Genomic DNA, 23,572 nt, shown 5'->3' with positions numbered 1-23,572 from the left:
CATTTTTACTATGTTAATCCTGCTAATCCATGAATATGGGAGATACTTCCATCTTCTGATATCTTCTTTCTTCAAATCCTTAAGTTCTTGTCATACAGGTCTTACACTTGCTTTGTTAGAGTTCCCAGAAACATTGTATATTATTTGTGGCTCAAATGGGGGAGAGGCCCTTGGTCCTGGAAAGACTTGATACTGTAATGTAGAGGAATACTAGAACAGAGAAGGGGGGGGGTTGATTGGGGAAGGAGGGGAATGGTTTATGGGAATTTTGGGGGGAGATGGAAACCAGGAAAGGGGACAACATTTGAAGTGTAAATAAAGAAAATACCTAATTAAAAAAAATTTTAAAAAGAGAGAGAAGGGTGTTGTTTTCATGGTTCCCCCACCCCCATTGGATACTTTCTTTATTTACATTCTAAGTGTTTTCCCCTTTCCAGGTCTTCCCTTTGGAAACCCCCTATCCTATCCCCTCCCCCTGCGTCTATGAGGGTGCTCCTCCACCCACCTACCCACTCCCTTCTTCTGGCCCTGGAGTTCCCCTACTCTGGGGCATTGAACACCCTCAGACTCAAAGGCCTCTCCTCCCACTGATGTCCAATGAGGCCATCCTCTGCCACATATGTGGTCAGAGTCATGGGTTCCTCCATGTGTATTCTTTGGTTGGTGGTCCTGTCTCCAGGAGCTCCAGGGGGTCTGGTCTATTGACACTGTTACTCCCTCCATGGTGCTGCAAACCTCCTCAGCTCCTTTTATTAATTTTTTTATCAGTCCATTTTTCATTTGTATATAGGAAGGTTGGACAGGGTTGAACACACTCACTGAACAGTTGATGAATTCCTAAGTGTTATGGAACATCTTGGAAACACTGACAGAAGCAGTGCCTGGAGTTATGTGGAAAGTGGGAAATTCTGTGTAAACTGTAGCATATGTAAGTGCTGGGTTTCACATACGTACATATACATGGATATATGTACGTATATGAAACGGATATACACACATACATACACATACATGCACAAATATATACATACATACATAGATACAAATACACATATAAAATACATAATACACATGTATACACATGTATACAGACACATTCTACACACATATACATATACACATACATGTCTACACATATATGCACACATGCACATATGCATACATCCACCCAGACACATATAGAGACATATATACGCAAAATACATACATATATGTACACACACCCACATATATGCACATATATAGATTATACAGTGGCTGTAGCTTCATGTGAAGGAAGATACACAATTCAATTGAAATGTGGTTATTTTTCTCTCAAGTTTTTTTCATTTTTCTATAAGCATTTGCCTAGTTTTGAGTCAATCATTTGATACTGATTTTCACTGGAAAAGCAAAATCACAGGAAATAGCTTAATTTTCTGAAGCCATTAAAGAAACATTGCTCTCCACATTATCCAAACCTGAGATCTATGCCTCGTGACTAGAAAATTAGATTTTCTCATTGTTAAAAATGATCAGAATAATTGAGTAGTATGCCTCCAGGTTACAGCTCCTCTAATTACCTTGGATCCTGAATTCTTAATTAATTATATTCTGAGGTATGAGGAAGTATGTTCCCTTCTGCACTGAACCCTCTGAAGCCGTTTTTCTGTGCTGGATAAATGATCTCTTCTCACTGTCACTCAGGGTTGTCCCTGACGTTTCTGTCCTTTTGGTCATTTTAATCTCATTCCTCTCAAGTCAATTTCCTACCATTTAGAGCAAGCACCGGACTGTTAGCTTTCTCCAGCTCACACTGCCTCAGCTGTCACCACGTTCCTTTGTGACCTAGTTAAATGCTGTTTCTTTTTGGGTCACTGAAATGATGCAGTCCTAAAGGCTGTCTCAAGAAGCAGCTTCTGAAATTGATGAGAATCTTGACTTCATTAGAAGGTAGGTGGGTGTCAGGTATGAGCCCGAGGCTGGGCAGTGCATTAAAGCCCTGATGCTCACCCTTTTTTTAAGACAATCTTTCTCAGTTGGCTTGAAGATCACTTGGTGAGGCTGGCTGGCTTGTACGCCCCATTGCTCTGTCTGTCTTTGTCTCCCCAGGGCTGGGATTTTTCCGATGTTATGTCACACCCAGCTTTTAAAAGTCGGTTCTGGGAGTTGAACTCCAATCCTAATGTTTGTGCAGTAAGCACTTTATCAACTGAGTTATCTACCCAGCATGGAAAATTATGTTTTAAGGACTATTTTGTGATTTCCTGTCTTGAAGAAATGGAGAGTGCTAAGGCCAAATATTGTAAGGTCATGGTCATTCTAATGCGAGCTTCCGTAGTGGACACCAGTAGCAACTGCTCGTGAGACGCTTTCCTTGAGCCCTTACTGTCCAAGCCCCTAGCCTGAGAGCCACACACGTGATGCCTTTGAACATGCATTGCCTGTATGCCATCATACATCATACATCATACATCATCTGTGTACTTTCTCTGGATAGAAAGAGGGGCGGTAGGGTTAACAGTATCTACAAATGTGGAAGTCAGTTCTTGGTATCTACAAATGTGGAAGAAGTCAGTTCTCGAATGGCAGAGAAGAGCCGTGATGTCCCCAACTGAGGCTCTTCTAGGGATCTTGAATAACACAAAGCCATCTTTGCACAGTTGACAGAGTGAGTGCATTGTAGAACCTGACATAAGTGGACTGTGCAATACTGATGGAATTATCACTTATTATGTTTATAATAATTAAGTGGATTTGTGGGTAGATGAAATGGGGAGAGGTTCTTAGAATTAAAAACAGACAGACTCATTTCGGACTTAAAAGTTTTCCTTCCATCAACCTGTCTCCATGTGTGCCCATTTTCACAAAGATGTTCACAGATGCATCAAACGCTAGCCCATCACTAAGCTTGCTTTTATAACTCACTGACTAATCACAGTACAGAAAACAACTCAGCCATTGCAAAGAGACACACAACCGACAGATGAACCCAGATCCCAGCTATCTATCGATGCAGCTTGGATGCAGGGGGTATCTAGGATGTTAGGCAACACAGTGAGTTCCAGGCCTGGATGCAGGGGGTATCTAGGATGTTAGGTAACACAGTGAGTTCCAGGCCTGGATGCAGGGGGTATCTAGGATGTTAGGCAACACAGCGAGTTCCAGGCCTGGATGCAGGGGGTATCTAGGATGTTAGGCAACACAGTGAGTTCCAGGCCTGGATGCAGGGGGTATCTAGGATGTTAGGCAACACAGCGAGTTCCAGGCCTGGATGCAGGGGGTATCTAGGATGTTAGGCAACACAGCGAGTTCGAGGCTTGGATGCAGGGGGTATCTAGGATGTTAGGCAACACAGTGAGTTCCAGGCCTGGATGCAGGGGGTATCTAGGATGTTAGGCAACACAGTGAGTTCCAGGCCTGGATGCAGGGGGTATCTAGGATGTTAGGCAACACAGTGAGTTCGAGGCTTGGATGCAGGGGGTATCTAGGATGTTAGGCAACACAGTGAGTTCCAGGCCTGGATGCAGGGGGTATCTAGGATGTTAGGCAACACAGTGAGTTCCAGGCCTGGATGCAGGGGGTATCTAGGATGTTAGGCAACACAGTGAGTTCCAGGCCTGGATGCAGGGGGTATCTAGGATGTTAGGTAACGCAGTGAGTTCCAGGCCTGGATGCAGGGGGTATCTAGGATGTTAGGCAACACAGCGAGTTCGAGGCTTGGATGCAGGGGGTATCTAGGATGTTAGGTAACACAGTGAGTTCCAGGCTTGGATACAGGAGTTATCCAGGATGCTAGGCAACACAGTGAGTTCCAGGACTATTTATATATACAAAACAAATCTTGTTATGAACCCTCCTTCCATTGTACATGTGACTTGATGGGCTATAATTGTTTATTTGGGATGTGATTGCCAGGTATCATAAAGCTATAAAATGTATAAACAGCAAAAGTTCATCTTTTGCAGTTTGGAGAGAGGTAGTCTGAGACCAGGGTGTCAGCGTAATTGGAGGCTGGAGGGACCTCTTCATTTTGCACTACCAATGTTTTATTATTGGAGTTGCTGGTGAAAGTGTTCTCAGGGCTGCTCTTTTTATTCAGAGTGCTAATTCTATTTGTGAGAGCACCACTCTTATAACTTGTTTGCCTTTTAAAGCCTCCATTCCCCAAACCAGAGCATTAGGGTTAGGCTTTCAATACATGCATCCTGGGGAGACATCCTGTTTAGCTCATAGCTCGGAGAAATCTGCTTCACCTGAGCTTCTTAGCTGTTGTGAAGTTCGGTGAGCCTGTCCAATCAAAGGGCACTCCTTGCAGAATGCAGAAGAGAGTCTGCAAAGCCTGAGGACTGGGAGTGGGGAGCCGCTGAGTGCTGGGTAACACAGTAGGCACACTTGCAGAGCTAGCAGACCGTAAAGCCCAGGGAGAGGAGCGGCACGACAAGGCGCCAGTAGGAGAAGGAGTTCTGTATGAAGCTCAAGGATGCCTCCTATGTTCTTAAGGAGCTGTTTCTGTCAGAGGTGGGAATGGTGGGAAACTTCGCTACAAGGCAAAGTGGACCTCCATGTACAGCTATGCAGGCTTCTGTGTTCATGAGGAAGAAGTCTTTTATTATGCTGAGTATTTTTATAAAGATCCTGTATATCCATGAGAAAATGTATGTCAGTATCCACCCACACTGAAATACTTATAGACCCTTGGTATTTTTTCATGCGCACATATCTACTATTAATTAATTATGTACAATTTATAACATGCTGGTAGTCATATATGAAAACACAGATATGACATTTTTCCCTGACTTCACTTCCTCAGTTTGTAATGAACTTGCACTTCTCAGGAAATAATAAAAGGAAAGAAATAATATGAATTGGATGTCCCCAATCCAAAGGCCCAAATGCTATAAAACCCGAAACATCTAAGCACTGACCTAACAGCACCAGAGGAACATGCCACAGTCTCATATGACAGGGAACACAGCTCACAGGGCAGGGGACAGGCCCCTAACATGTCCTTTTTGATGTGAAATATGAAGGAATCGCATTTACACTCAGGTCACAGCCTCAGGAGTCGTTATTTATATTTAAGAAGTCAAAAACCAAATACAATTTGAAATTTGAAATGCATTTGGATCCATGAATAAGGGGAAAGGGATAATCAACCTTAGTATAATAAATAATTGAGGGGAAAAGGACATGAACAGAAGGAACTTTTTAGAGAAGGGTCTTGAACTTTTGTTTATTCGGTTCTGAGTACAGAGCTCAGCCTATGACTTGGAAAAGGAGAGGGTGCTGTTGAGTGATGGAGTGCCGGGGGAAAAAGAGGGTGTCAAAGGGACCCAAAGTGACTTGTGGGAGAGGAAGGGAGCTCGCTGAGGCCAGTGAGAGTCAGGGGTGTGGCTGGAGATGAAGGGATGGAGAGCCTCTAAGCTGACTTGTTAAGCTGACTTAGGCATTTGTGTGTGCGTAGGTAAGTGTTGTCATTTACTCTTTGATATTGAAGAGAGAAATGGTAAAAGTTTGAAGAAAAATCTTGTATCTGTGAAGATGACGTGCTTTCTCACACCAGAGAGCAACGTTTGGTGATTTATAGGAATCCCATTTTTCACACAGTCCTTCCATTGACCAGCACACATTCACACAGGATGCGCAGGCAGAAGCAGGCTGGGACAGTGCCTTCCCTGCTGAAGTGAATGGAAGCGAAGATGAGAGCAGGAAGCTCTGCACACTGCTTGGAGGACTTCAGCCTCCTTCCACAGTTCTCCAGAAGAGCGGAAACTGTTCACTGCTGACTACGGGGAATCAGAGGTGTCAGTTCAGTGAAAATTTTAGGGAACTGTGCATGAAATACCTTATAACTTGACTGCAGTCCGGTAGGAGACCGAGAGTTAGTGACGCCTGGGGATTGGGCTTCGGGCAGGTTCTGGTTGTTTCCAGACCTGGTCAGAGTGGCTCATCTTTGTGCAAACATGGTGAACACACTTCACCCTGAAGCTGTTCCTCTCACTGACCCTCTTTGCACTCTTTCCTTTAGTAAACCATAGGTGTGAGTGTGGTTGCATGGAGTCCTGCTAATCTTCCCTGTGACTTACCAAACCAGAGTATGTCTTGGGGATTGACCCAAGGAGAGGTCTTTTTAGAGAGACTTATTTCTAAGTTAAAATTCAGCTCTTCTACTACAAAACCACACCAAAGAAACCAAACAGATAGGACCTGTCCTCTCCGTATCTGAAAGACCAGTGCTATTTTTCATCTCTGGTTTGTCTTACTACTTTACAAGGAAGGGTGAAAATTTAAGCTAAGGTTGTTCTGCAAAGGTGGTCCAGGGTAGACACAGCTGTCATTAAAGGTCTTATTCCCACTTAGGTAATGAGCTTTTTGGCAGTCCAGAATGACCAAATTTACCAAAATGAAGAATGATTGAGGAAAATGGTATGTAGCTGCAGATGGGACTAACTTTTCAATCAAAAACTTTTATGAAAGCCATATCCTTACAGGTATACAAAGACTCCATGCAAAGGAAAATTATTGGCTTGCGGGTAGCTTCTGGCATGGAGGGTGCTCTTGGGGATCCAGTTGGTTTAACTGGTTTGTGAGGGCCAACAATTAGACTCTTAGGAACCTCATAAACCATTTCCCATCATCTTATAGCTTGAACTTGTAATTGGAATAACTGTACACGGAAGCCAGTGCTGAGAGGCAGGGATTGAATCCTGCTTTATCTGGAGAGGCAACACTCTGAGAAAGTAGCGCCTTGGCGCACTAAGAACTGTTCTGCATTTCATCCCCAAGTGAGAGAAAGCAGCAGAAGAAATAAAGGGTGGTCCAGCCTGGAGCTTGGTTTCACCCCTCTGGTCATGTGTGGAAGGTTTTGGGGTGTAAGGGCATCTTGGCAGTTTGGAACCAGGAAATGCCACAAAGTCCTACCACATAACAAACCTCACATGAGATTTATTGGTAAGAACTGAGTGGCGGCTGCCTCTGAGCTGGAGCAGGGACAGCAGAGGGCTGGCCACAGGGGAAGGTCTTTAATGGGGCTTTTTGGAGGGAGCTAGGGGGAAAGAACAGCATGACTGGTATTTGTTTTTCTTCTGAGACTAATATCTTTGCCTCTTTCACCATCATCCCTTGCTTTCTTCCTTCCCTCTGTGGATGCCTGGTTCCAGCACCACTTAGAAAAGCAAGTCAAATTACCATCTGTTGATGTCAACCACGTTCTCCTCCAGGAAATGGTTTACTCAGAGCAAACTACTGACATTGTGGGCATATGCTAAGCTGGTAATAACACGTATACGCAGATTCCTTTCTATAGTATGGAATATAACTTTTTTTTTGTCGGTGCATGACATATACCCAAAAGATTCCCCAGCATGTAATAAGGATACATGTTCTACTATGTTCATAGCAGCCCTATTTATAATTGCCAGAAGTTGGAAAGAACCCAGGTATCCCTCAACAGAAGAGTGGATGCAAAAAATATGGTATATATACACAATGGAGTACTATTCAGCCATTAGAAACAATGAATTCATGAAATTCTTAGGCAAATGGATGGAGCTGGAGAACATCATACTAAGTGAGGTAACCCAGTCTCAAAAGATGAATCATGGTATGCACTCACTAATAAGTGGATATTAACCTAGAAAACTGGAATACCCAAAACATAATCCACACATCAAATGAGGTACAAGAAGAACGGAGGAGTGGCCCCTTGTTCTGGAAAGACTCAGTGAAACAGTATAGAACAAAATCAGAACAGGGAAGTGGGAAGGGTTGGGTGGGAAAACAGGGGGAGGGAAGGGGACTGATGGTACTTTCGGGGAGTGGGGGTCCAGAAAAGGGGAAATCATTTGAAATGTAAATAAATATATCAATAAAAAAGTTATATTCCATACTATAGAAAGGAATCTGCATATACGTGTTATTACCAGCTTAGCATATGCCCACAATGTCAGTAGTTTGCTCTGAGTAAACCATTTCCTGGAGGAGAACGTGGTTGACATCAACAGATGGTAATTTGTTAAATTACCTGTCGGAATATAACTTTTTATAATAGAGAGTATGAAATGCTTCTATCCACCCTTCTGTCATTTATCAAGGTCAGTCATGATCCAAAGAATCGGTGCATGACATTAGTTGGTGCCCACCTTCTATCCAACTGTTAATTACCTTACCTGTGCGTCACAGAGACACAGAAAAATAACCAAGGATTGCTCTGCCACAGGTGAGTGGCCCCTCAGAGGACTTCAAGCATGAAAGGGAGTGTTGTTTAGCTATAGTGCTTTCAGTGGAGTTAAGGGCGGAAGGCTCTGGCATCCTGGCCCAGTAGGAGTAGTTTTATAGAGGCTGAGGAACAGCCCAATTTGATAGCAGCTGCAGGGCCTTTCTGCTGGCTCTGAGCCACCTCACAGAGGCCAGGCACAGAGCGCTCCCTTCTTCAGAGCCTTCTGGATTAGCATCCTTAGATTAGCATCTGAGTCCTTGCCTCCTCTCTTCTCAAACATTTTAACCTTCACTTTATATAGAAGCATTTCTGTAGACTTGGAAGAAGACTCAGGCATCAGTTGTGACCTAAGCTTTTGAAAAGAAGTTGTTTTTTGTTTGTTTTTGTTTTTGGTGTGTGTGTATGTGTGTGTGTGAGAGAGAGAGAGACAGAGAGACAGAGAGAGACAGAGACAGAGACAGAGAGAGAGAGAGAGAGAGAGAGAGAGAGAGAGAGAGAGAGAGAGATTGAGTTTTGAGTTCAGTGATTCCAGCTGAGGTGGAAGTCTGTGACCTTTGCTCCACTAGGGTCAAGTCTCCAGCACTCTCTGTTTCATGCTTCTCATCAAGCCAGGGCCCACAGACCATGTGCCCACAAGACCTTACACAAGATTTTACTATATGGGCATCAGAACATCCTTTAAAAACCCATGAGATAAAACAACGCCCTCCCCACCTACTTCAGACCATCTATATCTCTTTGAGATTTAGATAGTGCTGCATGGTTCTGCCTATAACTGTACTTGCCCCCAAATGCTATGCCAGACAATGCAAAAAGACACTTAAAAAGAGCCAACACAATAGAGTTTCATAGTATTTTTTTCCTTTTACTTGAAAACTTGTTTTCATGATCAAATTTGGCAGTTACAAACCTGTATACTGTTGCCCCCCACCCCCTCCCCGCCCCCCCGCCCCGTCCCTTGTTTTAATTTTTGGCTAAATTTTTTTGTGTCTGTCTTTTTATTTCATTTTGTTTTTATTCCATTTCTTTTCTTTTTTCTTTCTTTTTCTTTTTTCTTTTTTAAAGAAAAGAACACAAGACTGAATACCGCCAACAGCAGTATCTGTAGAAATAATGCATTCATCTAAGGGACAGCTCCAATGCTGTGTTAGTCACTTTCCCCTTTGCATAAGTTTGCTTGTGATGTGTGTGTGAGGTGAGGTGAGTGTGCGTTGTGTGAAGCAATGACAGCTCCCTCCGACTAGGAAATGGCATGAAGGTGGCATGTTTAAAACCTGGGCAAAACTCATTCATTTTAAAAAGAAGTCGATCGAAACACTTTTCTTTAGAAAACAGAGTTAAATGAAAGTCATGGAAGCAAAGAAAAGACACATTACACTTCAAAATGAATAAAAACCATCATTTTCAAATCTAAAGTCCTCTTTGTTGTGGGTGTACCCCAAAAGTTTGTAGAACAACAATGTGGATGACTAAGAATTCTATTCGACCCTCCAAATTAAAGCATCCGGCTAGGCATCAAATACTGTATCTACAAACGCCTGGAAAATTGAAACCACCTATATACAATTTTATAAACATTTTAAACACCAAAAACATACATCTTTTACAAACCAGCCTGTTTATAACAGACAAATGTACAACATGGTCTCTGGTACAGTGCTTTTCAAGAACCCTCCCCATTTCCAGACACATCTGTCACTCCCAAAATGCAGTAGTATGGGCTCAAAAAATTGTTAAATAGGAGCAACTCAGGTATTTGAAGGGTGCTATAGGACATACTAATGGGTCCAACATACTCCAAATGACTACAGAATTCTCTAGCGCATCCTGAACACTGGAAGAGACTAATTATGGCCTTTGTGTATTGTTACATACTTGTAATTATTGCTTTTCATTATTACATAAGGAAAGAAACAGCTTCTTCTTTTCCTGTCTTAGCCAGCTGGCTAAATATTCACTGATGTCAAACCCATGCATGGCTACTTTAAACCCCCTGCGACACACAACTGGAAGCTCAAAGAGGTGGGTCTGAGTCAGCGATGTGCAGCTGAAGGTTACAAGACACACACTAACAAGAACACACACCAGCTCCTCACAGACCACGCAGAAAGATGGTACTGAAGAAATACCCCTGGAAGTCCCATGTCCCACAAAGCACAGAATGTCCAAATCTAACCACGTATCTAGTGTGTGCAGCGGTGAGAAAGCCAGGCAACCCCCACAACACAAACGCTAGATCATCCTGAATTATTTCATCTAAAGGTGTTTTATGGGTCTTTAAGCATTTATTCTGGTCTTCTTTCTTTTTTTGTTTGTGTGTTGGCCTCAGCTTCAGCAAAGCGATACAGCTAGGCAGTCAGCAGATAAAGGCCAATAGGACATGTACTCCCTTTTCTTCTGGGATAGTGATTTCTAATGGTAGACCCAGGTAAATCCACCCAGCCCTTCCTGTGACTCCAGTAGCTTGAACCCTAAGATTATGGCCTTGACCTACATCTATTGCTATGACTTTCCCATTGCATTGTGTGAGTGGGCAGGGTAGGGGGTCACAGAAAGCAGGCATGGGATGAGGCTCAGCAGCAAAATGCTCTCAGAAGAAGGGAATAAATGCAGCACGCTGTCTATCCTGTAGCTCCTGTTTAGAGGGTGACAAAGATCGACAGTTTTGCTCAGCCTAGCCAGCACGTGGTGTGCGATGCTTCCTCCAACAGATACAAAGTCACTCACTAACTGGCTAATTTTCCATGATAGTGGCTAGGACAAGAACAGCAGGAAGGCAGAGCTCATGAGAAGAAAACAACATTAAAACCATCAAACACACAGGGTGGGGGTGTTACACAGTTTCACCACCTTGACGACCGTAGTCTGAAGACAGTTCTGTGCTCGCTCCACCCCCATTCTAGAAACATTCATTTGGCAAAAGCAGCATTCTGATGAACGTCCATATCTCTGGGCCCATCCGAGTCCACAGAGAAATGGTCTCTATTTGTTTTGTTTTCTTGCATATTTCAGTGAAGGAAAGTGGGAAGTTTAGCGGAAGGAAGCAGCTGCCAGCTCAGGGCAGCTTCGTGCTGTGCAATGGTATGGATGACGCATAGTGCCTAAGGACAGGTGACAGTTGTTGTCAATGAGTTAGCTTCTGTGTGAGTTTGGGCGAGTCTCTTCCTCTCTCTGGGCATGCTTTCTCTCATAAAATTAGGACCCAGACCAGAAAACCTTTAAGGAGGCAGTTCTTCAGAACTGTGGCCACTTCTAGTTGCTTATAGGACTCACTGCACTCCGTTTTCTAATCTGTAAGAAAATCTAATTTTTCAAAAAAAGAGAATCGATTTCATACATTTATAGATAAGTAATCCGATCGACTCAGTGCTCATCTGGAAAGCCTGCTGAGCTATTCTGCTGAAATTTAGCAGGGAGGTGTCCTAAAGAAAGACATATTTTATGTAGGTCAGAGGAAGGGATTGGGCAGGGATTTCTCCAGCGCCTCCACTACTGCCTGCAGATAGCGCTATTTATGCCTTCATTATGGGGTCAGCCAGGCATTCTCTCTGGAAGAGGTGCTGGCTAAGCACTGGTGACTCATCGGCACGAATCTCATCTCATATTTCCTGGGGGCAAGGAATGAATTGTTGGTTTTACTTTGATGGTTTTATGCTGTTGTGTTATTAAAAGCACAGCAGTGATTCAACTCTGGACCATTAGTTTGTCATTTTCTTTGTGATTCTTGCAAATGTGCTTCTTACGTAAGAAAAATACTGAAGACTTGATTCTTGGGAGCAGCCTTAGTGGAATTCATTTATTTCAAACCAACAGTGTGGATAATGCCTCCACGGAGAGTTTAACCAAGAGAATGGAAGAGAAATGCAGAGAGACCCAACAAGTGTATCTACTAACTCAGGAAGTTTGGAATGAAAGGGGATTTTTTTTTTAAATGACAGATGTTCAGAAAGATGGAGTCCTACAAAGAAGGAAGAGGATTAGAGACAGTCGAGGAGATGATTGGGCTTCTCTCAGACAGCTCCCTTCTCACACCAATGCTGGTGTTGCTAGGAGCCATCCACACAGAGATTTGCTCACGAGGCAGATGTGCAAATATGCATTCATTTCCCATGGTCACTGCAAAGGCGGTGGCCGCAGCTGATCACAGTAAGAGAGGAAAGGCAACTCCACTGCTAACCTTGACTATAGGACGTTGGGCTTTTGTATGTTTAGTGGGACGAGCATTCTGTTGTGGGGAAATGGCGGCCGAAGCCCACCAATTAGATGGGAGGGAACCCCCAGCTTGTAATCAAATGTTACCCAGTTTCAGATGGTAGTTCTGAAAATTATAAAACACTGTCTTTAAAAAAATCACAGTACTTGCTTTAAGTTACTATAAATGGCAGTACTAAAAGGTTAACTGAATCGGAGTAAGATATGGCATTTGGTGTTCCTGTAACACTAATGAGAGGAGAAATCGAAGGTGAGCAGTCTTTGACCACCTCAAGATTTCCAACACTGAATCCTAAACCCTTTGGGGCAGCTTTCCTCAAGAGCAGCTGTAGCGAGTGCACACTCAGAGTGATACCTAGGTCCTCCTCACAGGCACGCATGCGTACACACATACACGCACTCACACACACTCACACACACACACACACACACACACACACACACACACACACAAATTTAACACATACATAGTCATTACTTACTTTCTTCTTAAAAACCTAAGAGTATTTATAATGATATCATTACCAGCTTAGAATAACACACACAACTTTCACCCGTGGTGTGGAGAATTGTGATTACCTAGGCTGAAACCTTTGTCCGTATCACATACCCTCTCCTCTGAATTGTGAATCCTACTTAGACTTTCAAATACATCTCATCCTAGAGAACAATACACCAACAGGGCCCAGTTTCGGCAGCAATGTTAGAACCATAGATATGGCCAGGAATATTTGACAGAAAACACAAAACAAGATCGTCACAGTTTTTCTAACGTTTGAACATTAACCAAGCTCTGGACAGCCTCTTATTGCTCTTTCTTGGTAACTTTCTCAGAGATCACAAAACCCAACAATTTTATATTGGATGCTTAACACAAACAGGGGAAAAAAAATCTGAGCACGCTGAGCATGTTCCTCAAACCTAATTTTATAGCTGAAAATTCGACAGCTCCTTTAAATAACGGCGTTGGTTTCAAAGGCTTCCGCTCACCCCCGTGAGCGGTGCTCACTTTTCTTTCATCTACAACACTAACTTTTCTGACACACATCTCTACTATTCTCACTTCCTTGGTTCCAAATCACATGCAATGACGCCCTTCTGAAGGTGGCAGGGTAAATACTGTAAGGAACTCTGGTTTCATACTTTCTGGGCCACAATAATGCACAAAGCCATTCATGATCTCCCGTTTAGCTTAGTAAGCTAACTTCTTCTCCTTCGCATTCCAAGCCACAAACACCCACAACAAGGATTGTCCACTCTTCTCTCCCCCCAAAACAATTCTGAGCCTCTCCTTGTCACTCTGGGAGTCAAGCTTGCTTGTGACAGAAAGACTTGCGAAGGTGTTCCTCATAGAAAATCCACATTTCCACGGACTTCTCTCCATCCAACACAAGTGCAGCTTATTTTCTTCCATGCTTTAATAGTCAGGGCCCAGCACCTCTGGGTGTCCCCTACACCTGGGTCTGGTGCTGCGTTTCCGCAAAGGGAATGTGAAGGTTGGTGAGGCTGAGCTCGCCTGCGCTCTCGTAGTCACTCATGGCTACCTCAGAGTCATCAAAGCCACAGCGGGCTGATGTATCTGAGGATGAGGTGCCTCGGGAATTGTGCAAGGGCAGAGACACACTGTCTGTGGGGGCCATGACCTCTGTACCATGGTTCATGTTTACTGCAAAAGTACTAAAATCACAGCTGGAGGATGGGCCCCCCAAATCCATTTCACCGGGGAGTGGGTGAGGAGGGAGGTACTGACTGGGGTGAAACCGGGGCCTTCTCCTGCAGTCTGGGCTCATGGTGCCAGTGAGGGAGGTGGGCTGGGAGGGAGGCAGGGCCTCATACTGATCAGGGAAGTCCTCGGGCAGTGGCGGGGGTAGCTGATCCTGACTCAGGAACTCTTCATGAGGTGGTGGGTATTCGCTGTCAATGTCATATCCACCTAGGTAGTAGTCACTCTCCAGCTCTCGTGTGCTGCCCTGGTGAGCTGCCCCACCATCTTGGCTCTCATAGTTGGGCATTTCTTCGATATCTGACAGCCGGGCCCCAGGCATCCAATCAGAGGTGTCCCAGTGATAGGCTGTAAGGGAAGAAATCCACAAGATTAACTTCCTCTAGACTAGAGGACGGGCAAAGATGAATGAAGAGCAGGCGTGAGCCTGCCATGCATTACTAAAGACCAGAAGACCCTAAAAGCCAAGGTCAGGTGCTAGCTCTCTACCATGCTCTGGACCAGCCATGCTCTGGCCTAGAGAGAGAGCATGGAGAAAAGAGCCCGGCTGGGGCAGACTCAAACTCGATAGGCCCAGAGATGTGGCCCCCCCCAAAGCATGCTGATGGACACATACTTAAAATCTTCAATATCCACCCCCATGCTGTGCACAGGGCCGGGCCGGCAGCATGCTGGCAGAGAGATGCATGGACATACTGTGAACTGCCAAAAGCAAGGAGCTTTGCAGGTAAGTGGGGAACGCGGCTGCGTAGTGGATACATGAACTGAGCATACAAAACGCCTGGAGCATGCAAAACTCAGACTGGGAGACTGGGAGGGGCTGGAGGGAGGGGCTGGAGGGAGGGGCTGGAGGGAGGGGCATGGCAAGGGCAGCAGAGCAGTGGGAAACACAGAGAGGAGCTGTTATCCTAGGTGGTGGCACAGTCACCTCGGTTGTAATTCTGTCCTTGGTCCATAACAGACACTGTTCAAACACAAAGAGAAATGTGAATCTGGCCATTCAGGCCGTGGGAAGAGAGAGAGCAGATATTTCAGAAGCTTTAAAAGTACTCCCAGAAAACCAAGGCCTAACCCTGAGTTTAGATTTTTTTTAAAAAAAAAAAAAACTCTCCCTACTGCTATTTAGGAAATTAATAGTCACATTTCATCTCTATTTTGCTATGATTTTATTAAAGCACTAGCAAAATTACCCAGTATAAATTAAGCCTCACAACATTGGCATTTCTGATGATTTTATAAGTTTCCACAGCTCACAGCAGGCATTCAACAAATACTAGAATGAATGTAATATTAGCTGATTAACCTGGATTGCAAATGAATATTCTTTACTTTGAAGAGATTTGATAAGAGAACATAGATACTTAAATAAATTTGAACTAGATTTGATTTTCTTTCATGATTGTTAAGTTTATTGCAATCTACAGAGATACATCTAGCAACTTAGTTGTTTTTTTTTTTTTTTCTGGTACTGGAGACCAAATCTAGAGTCTTAGGCAGACAAGGCATCTATCCATGAACTCAATTCCCAACCCTGTTATTATCTTAATTAAAACCACCATTCTCCTGCACTTTCAGCCCCAGATAAAGTACCACAGAAGCAAACTTTCCAGAAGGACACAGACATGCTATGATAGAAGAAACTAACAAATGAACAGAAATAAAAAACAAACTGTAAATACCTTCATTCTCTATAGAGTCAACTACATTGTTGACAAGTTGAATGACAGTCACTATGGATGCTTTGGGCAGGAAAAGAAGACAGGAGGGAGGGAGAGGACAGGTCCTGGTTAGTTACATATTTCAAACACAGGTTAACAAGTAATAATGACAATAATGAAGACGGTACACACAAACCCCCATGGCCTCCCCAAAGTTTGTCCCTCAGGGCAGGTGTCAAGAGGATGCTTAAATATGGGCCCCTGGACTGTTGGAAGAAAAGAAAAACAATAGAAAGATGGGAGGCAGTGCTCCTAAAACGCATGATGGTCAAAGATCTGAGTCATTTCTTCACAACCCATCACCTGTCATCAGGAAGATGGTGGCCCACGGAGCTCAGGGACATTTCTCATTAGTGCTCATAGAGGCCCTCAGAGGAAGATTTCCCTGTTCCTGGGGAGATTACTTGTGGCTTGGCAATGTGCTCTGAATCCAGTGTCAATGGTGTAGGCAACATTTGAAGTGATATGAGTCTAATGGCCTCACACATGTCATGGATGGTCAGATCAACCGGAATTCCATCTCCTGCTGTGGACCTGGGGTATTTGAAGGAGACCTCTGGTCTATTGAATTTTCTTAGATATTCATGACTTTAAGTGAAAGGGCCTAGTACTTTCTGCCCAGATGCTGATCATGAAGGGGTATATGTATGAGTTATAGACCCTTTGAGAGCCATTGGCCAGACATTATGGCTGGAGCTGGTCCCTGGTTTTAGAAACATTAAGTTTTCAATGTTTAACATAATATGCAAGGTTTCTGTAGTTTTTTTTTCCTTACTGGATATGAAGGGAAGAGGATGCATCAAAACAAACTCACCCGGGGCAGAGATTTGTGTTTGTTTTGAAAATTGTCAAAAGAAATATAGTTACATAGTTGGTTATTCTGCCAGACAGGTACACTAGTGTGTGTGTGTGTTTGTGTGTGTATGTGTGTTTATGAATGTATGTTTATGTTTGTTTGTGTGTGGTAATGCATGTTTGCATGTTTGCAGGACTTTGCAATTACATGTGGAGATCGGAGCAGGATGCCTAAGTGTTTTTCTCTTTTCTTTGTAAGCTTTATTACCTTGAGACAGGGTCTGTCAGTGAACAGGAATCTTGGCATGCTGGCTCAGCTGGTCCGCCTGTCTCTTAACCCAATGCTCAGATTAGAAATGTCCCCCGTGCATGAGACGTTATGTAGGCGCTGGGGATTCTAACTCAGGTTCTTGTGTACAGAACAAGTGTGCTCTTACTAAGGAAGTCATCCTCCTAGCCTCTGCACTGAAACTTCTTCAGGCGTGGCTAGTGTTGGGTGAACATATGGGAGAGATGGGGGTTATGGATGAGAAAGCAAACTGTTGTTACTTCCCCTGTGTGTGCCCAGAGGCTCGGCTATTTTTATTCTGCTTTTCTATGTTCAAGCCATTGAGCCCAGGATTTGGCACACAGTGGATTCACAAGGTCCATGTGTTGAAAATTACATTATCAAGTATTAATTTTTTCCTTATTGATTGCTGGTAAATGGGAGGGGCAAGCCTAAGGTGTTGGCTCAGGTGGTGCTGCATGCCCCTGAATGGTCATTTGAAGTGACTTTTGCTTTAGCATGACATGACAAATATTTGCTATTTTGACTTGCTTCTTTCTTCCCAGTTCATCCTCCACTGCTGTTCTCCTACCCGGAAACGCCAGGCCTTTCTTCACCAGCACAGGCTCATGGGAGTTGAAGGTGCCGGGCTTGGAGTTATCAAAGCCTTCCGTGAGCTGCATGGACTTGGGTGCAGCATTGTGGGCCGACAAGCAGTTTTCTAAGGAGCTGGGTCATAGTTTTTAATCAGTTCCCCAAATCCCATGACTCCACATGATGAGACAGGAAATTCAGTAGAACAAAGACTTCACCAGCTCTACAGAGAAGCCGCCCTGTCTCCAAACTAATGTCTAGCAAGGTGGTGACTGAATGTGGAACAGAGAGGCGAGGCACCCCAAGCATCAGACAGGGAGCATATTATCCTATTTGCTGTGAACTGCTAATGGGGAGGGTATAATTCTGTCATCTATGTCAGAGAGAACTCACAGGTAGAGGGGTTGTCATCCGCGCACCCCACCATGTAGATCCTGCTCTTACCAGTGCCTTATTAGGTCTTCTGTCAGGGGCTCTCAACAGTGGGTGAAAAACAGTTAAAGGCCAAGGAGCAGGCCAAGGAACAATACAGTGGTGTCCCCTTCTCCTTGATTGCTGTCCCAGCACCCACCCGGCAGGAAAGTGCTTACTTACCATTGTCATCTCCAGAATCTGACTGGAAGGAGCTGAGGGACTGAACTTCGGAGTTGCTGCCTTTGTTACTGTTCGTGAAGCAGGTCACTTCTCCCGTGTCTTCAGCCCCTTTGTCTTCATGAAGAGCAAGAGAAAGCAGAAAGACACTCAGCCTTATGAACTCTCTCTCTCTCTCTCTCTCTCTCTCTCTCTCTCTCTCTCTCTCTCTCTCTCTCTCTCCCCTACCCCATTTTCTTAGAGGCTTTTTTGATTTGCTTCAAGAAAATAAGTTAGCTCCACAATGGAAAATTGATTGAGCCATAGGGGGCAAAGGTCTGTCAATCAAGTGATTTACATTATGGATTCGAAACCCTTAACCCGTGGTAAATGAGCTTCTGAATAGCTGTCAGCTGAAAGTAACTGTTCCTGCCTCAGAGTGAAGGCTGTGGGGAGAGGAAGGGAGGCTGCAGCAGCTGAGCTGCTCTTCATTCAGACTTAATTTATGTCATTTACATGAACCGATGTGGTGTCAACACCAGGTTAAATGAGATTACTTTAAAAAACAGGGGCATAAATATTTTATAGGCAGGAAAGCCGTTCTATTTCTTCCAGCTTCCATCTCTGGGGAACAGGGGGATTTTCAGCTCTGCCTTCTAGAGGGCAGTGGTGTTTCATCTTGGGGTTGCCAGTGTTCTCTGCCCTGTGTCTGGTAAGAGGAGAGGCAGATGTGAATTTTCCCTTAGTCAGTTGGTGTTTTTTTTTCTCTCTCTGCTATAGAAAAATAGGCACACACACATACACACACACACACACACACACACACACACACACACACCCCTTTCCAATTTAATAGATGAAGGAAGCAATAAAAGGCTCCATTACTTGAGGTGGTCAAGTCCAAAATGAATTAGTTGCCCAGAGATTGTCTCACCAGCTCTAACTCTGTCTTGTTTAACAAAGAGGGAAACGTATTCTACAAAATCCAATGCTACTGCAGGGGAAAATTTGAGTTTTGGCCTAGGGTGGATTTTGGAAAATAAAGCTGTCATATAACTAAGTGAGGATGGAAAATATTCTCCAAGAAATACTTCAGACCATCCTGGAATGTGCTTGTAGAAAGAGACATGGATGGACCTGTGATTAAGGGAATGGTTACCCTGTTTTACAGCCAGAGAAATTGTTGTTCCCCCATAAAGAGTAATATCAGGAGGAAGCAGGGGACTCCCCACCTGCTTTCAGACAATGACGTCAGAGCTTTGGATAAACAAGTGACAGAAATGCAGAGAGTCACCAAGGAGAAAGTCATCTCCCAACAGCAGTGCCACAAAAGATGACACTGTTTTAGCCAAGGGCAAGGCGTCCATAGCTGAGCCTTGAACACTGAGGACTATGTGGTCAGCTGGCCTTGGTGGCTGTGATGGCCCACCCAAGCCCTGTGCTTTGCCTTTTCTTAAAATTCCTTTTATTTCCTAAATGAAAAAGAATTCTTTGGCTGGGTGTTATTGTGCACACCTTTAACTCCGGGGCTTGGGGTTGGGGCAGAGGCAGGTGGATCTCTGTGAGTTCTAGGTCCTACTCTTCATAGTAAGTTCCAGGCAAGCTAGTGCTAAAGGGTAAGACCCAATAAACAAACAAAGAAACAACAATCAAAATGGAGCCACTCCACAGCGCTATTATGATCCTCAATTCCTGCTAAGACCCCAGGGCATGATTTAAAATACGCAAGTTCACAGGGCACGAGAGTAGAAAGGCCTCACCTCAGGTCTCCCCTCCCATGGAGAGATGCTGTCTCCTACTCTCCTCTGCCTCCTTTCTGTTTGTTGTTGTTGTTGTTTGTTTGGTTTTTGGATTTGATTTTTTTGAGACAGGGTTTCTCTGTGTAGCCCTGGCTGTCCTAGAACTCACTCTGTAGACCAGGCTGGCCTCAAACTCAGAAATCCACCTGCCTCTGCCTCCCAAGTGCTGGGATTACAGGCCTCTGCCTTCTTTCTGCTGAGCCCCTAGAGCAGTCCTGTTCAGAACTGCTGAGACTTGGAACCTGGTGCCCAGATTCTGCCCATCACTTCTCCAGGAGCTGAGAATGCTCCCCATTTAGCTGAGATAGCCCAAGTAGATGGCAGGCACACAGCAGTGGGGCAGTGCCAGCTCTCCCTCAACACTCTCGCCAGACGGAGGTGTCGACCGCTCATGTGTATGCGTATGCATATCTATATCATCTATATCTATGTCTATATCTTTATCTAAATATGTGTGTGCATATATATACATATATACATATATGTGAATGTATATATATATTCTTTTTCTTTTTCTGCTCTGTTCCTGGTACTTCATACTGTGAACCTACTGCACACACTTGGCTTCTATAACAGAAGCCACCTCCCTGCTCCCTCCTCTTTCTTTTCTGTTCTGCCTTCTGCTCGCAAGCAAGCATCTCCCAGCTTCTTTCCGAGGACTAGTGGGTCTACTCTCTCTCGCGCCCCTCAGTGAGCTGAGCCTCCCAGTATGCAGGCGATGGTCATCTGTCACCTCTGACATCAAGATGCCCCTCACCCCTATCCCAGGAACTCAGGCAAGTATCCTCAATACTGAACTGGTTGCTTCCTGATCCTAGAAGACCCTCTTCCATACTTTCCTAGTGATTTGCCTCTTGCTGAAGGATTCCTCAGTAATACTCCCCTTGCCCAGAAGCACCAGTTGCTCCGTTGTCTGCATGTGCCCTGCAGGACCATTTGGAACCCACCTCTCCCTCATCCCACAGCATATATAGCACAGCACAGAGACTCCTGCTGCCGAGGACTTGTTAAACTGTGAGGACACATAAACCACCGTGTAGTCTGCTGATAAGCCAGTGGACAACAGAGCCTGCCTCAGTCTCATTCTGATGCCAGGGCCTGGAGCAGTCACCTTTTTACTTAGACGCGGACGCTGCTTTGCTGACCCCACCTCCCTTCAAGATTGTATTCAGTCCCTTGCAGGTCTGTCAGAGCTGTCTTTAAAGCTAACTAGCCACTTATCTGCTTAAATAACTGCATCACTGTGGATTCTATGTCCCACCTTCTGCCCGATGCTCACCCCGCTCCCCTCCCCCCCCCAGCCACAGTCAACTCTGTGATCACTGCGCACCAAGGCGTTTCTCATTGCAGGGCATCTACCCCCAGAGCTTTCCTCAGAGGTTAGAATCTTGCAGCAGGGAGTCAAAGAAGAGGAAAACACAGGCACCTGGTTCCTGCTGCTCCCCCTGCCTGTGTCCCATCCTCTGGTTTCATGAGACTGTCTTTCCTTTCTCTCTCCTAAGAGGTTAGCATTGGCTGGAGCTGCTGAGACCCAGGGGCTTCCTAGGACACCTGTCTGTTCTCACATCTTACTCACTTTCAGATCCTGTGTCCCAGCCGTTCTTCCGGATGGAGTCGCAGTCTGAGCGGCACGGTGACACAGCTGGTAGGTTGGGAGCCACGCTGCACACCACCACACCTCGCCTTGCTGTCAGGATGCGTGGGGATTCTGGATGGAATGTGCTCATCTCCTGCGGCTCCCCACCCAGCACATCCAGGCCCTTGTCCAGATTGCTCCTGGAGTCGCTCTGGAAGCAGGGTGTGTAGGCCATGGGGCGCACCGGCACCTGTGGGGGCCCCACCTCCTGGTACACATTGCGCCCGTCTCCGGCACGCAGGCTGCGGAAGGGGATACCGTTGCTCTTGTGAAGCAGAGCGGCTGTGGCGGGGTCCTGCACTAATGTGATGTTGTTGCGAGAGTAGTTCTTCCGGAAGACCTTCTTGCGAAAGACAATGAAGAGCACGACCAGGGTGAAGATGACGAAGAGGACCACAGCGATGCCTATCAGTTCCTCCTTTCCCACGTATGAGTGGCCGGCCTGGATGTTGGGCACAACCACGGGGCGCAAGCCGCAGTACTGGCCTACGTAGCCTGGGGTGCAGTTGCAAAAGAAGGAGCCGAACAGGTTGACACAGGAGCCCCCGTTCTCACACTCTTCTCGCTCACACTCGTCCACGTCATCCTCGCACCTTCAGTGACAAAACACAACAGAGACCTAGGGCGACTGTACCATAGCTCAGGCAAAAGCTTAAAAACAGAAGGAAGTCCCTACAAAGTACAGTACCGTGTGTGTGTGTGTGTGTGTGTGTTCAAATGTGTGTGTATGCTCAAATGCATGTATGCGTTCCTATGTGTGTGTATGTACACAGGTGCGCATACCCAAGGGTGACTTCAGCCACTTCTGTGTCCACTGAGCCCTTGCCCATTCCTTTGCAAAAGATATGCCTTCTTAGGTCTTCATGAGATTTGGAAAGGGAAGCACTGATGGGGGAGAGGAGTATAAAGAGGAGAACGTTTGATGTGGAAAAGATGCCCTCTCCAAATCCTCTGAGTCAGGTGCACCTTAGAATTTACAACTGTACAAGTCTAGAAAGAACATAGAGTATGCACTTGTCATATTGTGTAAGATACTTCTGCACCCCTTCCCTAACAGTGCAGCATAGGATCTCATAATCAAACTCACCAGCGTTTCCACGGGGAACCATGGAGGGTTGCACCAAGTGAGAGAGATGGACTAGGATGAGCATTGGAGCACAGCTCTTATCCCCACAGTACTACAGCTACACAGCAGGCTTTTACAATTATTTTAAGAGAGAGTGTGTGTGTGTGCACACACCCATGTATGTACCATGCATGTACAGGTGCTTGCACAGACTAGTAGAGGACATTAGATTCCTTGGAGCTGGAATTGTAGGTGGTTGTGAACCACTCAATTCAGATCTAGGAACTGAATTCAGGTCCTCCGGAAGGGCAGCGAGCCCTCTGCACCACTGGAGTATCTCTCAGGCCCCAGGAGCTTTTAGGTCTGATTTCTTTTTACTTTAACACTCAAAGCACATAGTTAGATCTTCTCTCCTTCTTCACCCATAGTTTGGTAATCCACCCTTCAAATTGTAGTCCAAATATCCCTACTTTGAACAGATTGGGGCTGGGTCAAATTGGAAATTAGTTAGCATCACAGAGCATTTAAAAATAAATGCAGCTCCATTACTTTAAATTACGTCCAGCGGTTCAACCTCAGCTAAGATTTTCTGGCGGAGTTCTCTGAGACCTGCTCTAATGAACATGCCAAACTGATGTGTAATTAGACTATCTTTGGCTGAAGAGTACACGTATGTTCTTCTGAACTGATCAAGGATACCTGCAAATGTCCTTTTACTCAGAATTTAAAGCATTCCATTTCTGTCTGGCTAATACTTTAATTTCATTCATTTCCTGGAGGAAAGAGGTTTTCAAAGGGAAGGGAAGGCTCAATTTCTCAGAATAGTCATTAGGCACCAGGTAGTGGAGTACAGTTGGCAGCTTCTGGGAAGTAAGTTTTGTGTATGTATGTCTCAGAATTATCCTGGGAGACTTAGGTGGGGCTAAGCACATTTAACAACAGAAGTATCTTCAACGTTTTAAAATGCGTGGGGATTGAATAAGCTTGA

At 44.9% G+C, this 23,572-nt stretch overlaps 1 protein-coding gene across 1 annotated transcript in view; it reads right to left on the bottom strand.

Moving 5' to 3' along the window:
• Positions 1-9,179: 9,179 nt before the first annotated feature.
• The window catches only part of LOC127689837 (protocadherin Fat 3), a 172,322-nt gene continuing 157,929 nt past the window's right edge, over positions 9,180-23,572 (bottom strand). Inside the window, exons 22-26 of the mRNA XM_052189407.1 lie at positions 21,459-22,111; positions 18,108-18,221; positions 15,818-15,877; positions 15,067-15,102; positions 9,180-14,486 (exon numbers count right to left, since the gene is read on the bottom strand). Coding sequence (XP_052045367.1) covers positions 13,867-14,486; positions 15,067-15,102; positions 15,818-15,877; positions 18,108-18,221; positions 21,459-22,111 — 1,483 coding nt within the window. The 3' untranslated portion in view covers positions 9,180-13,866. The remainder of the gene's footprint in view (positions 14,487-15,066; positions 15,103-15,817; positions 15,878-18,107; positions 18,222-21,458; positions 22,112-23,572) is intronic.

The sequence above is a fragment of the Apodemus sylvaticus genome, chromosome 7, assembly GCF_947179515.1.
Source record: "Apodemus sylvaticus chromosome 7, mApoSyl1.1, whole genome shotgun sequence".
NCBI lineage: Eukaryota > Metazoa > Chordata > Mammalia > Rodentia > Muridae > Apodemus > Apodemus sylvaticus.
This window is presented reverse-complemented; position numbering and strand designations above follow the sequence as displayed.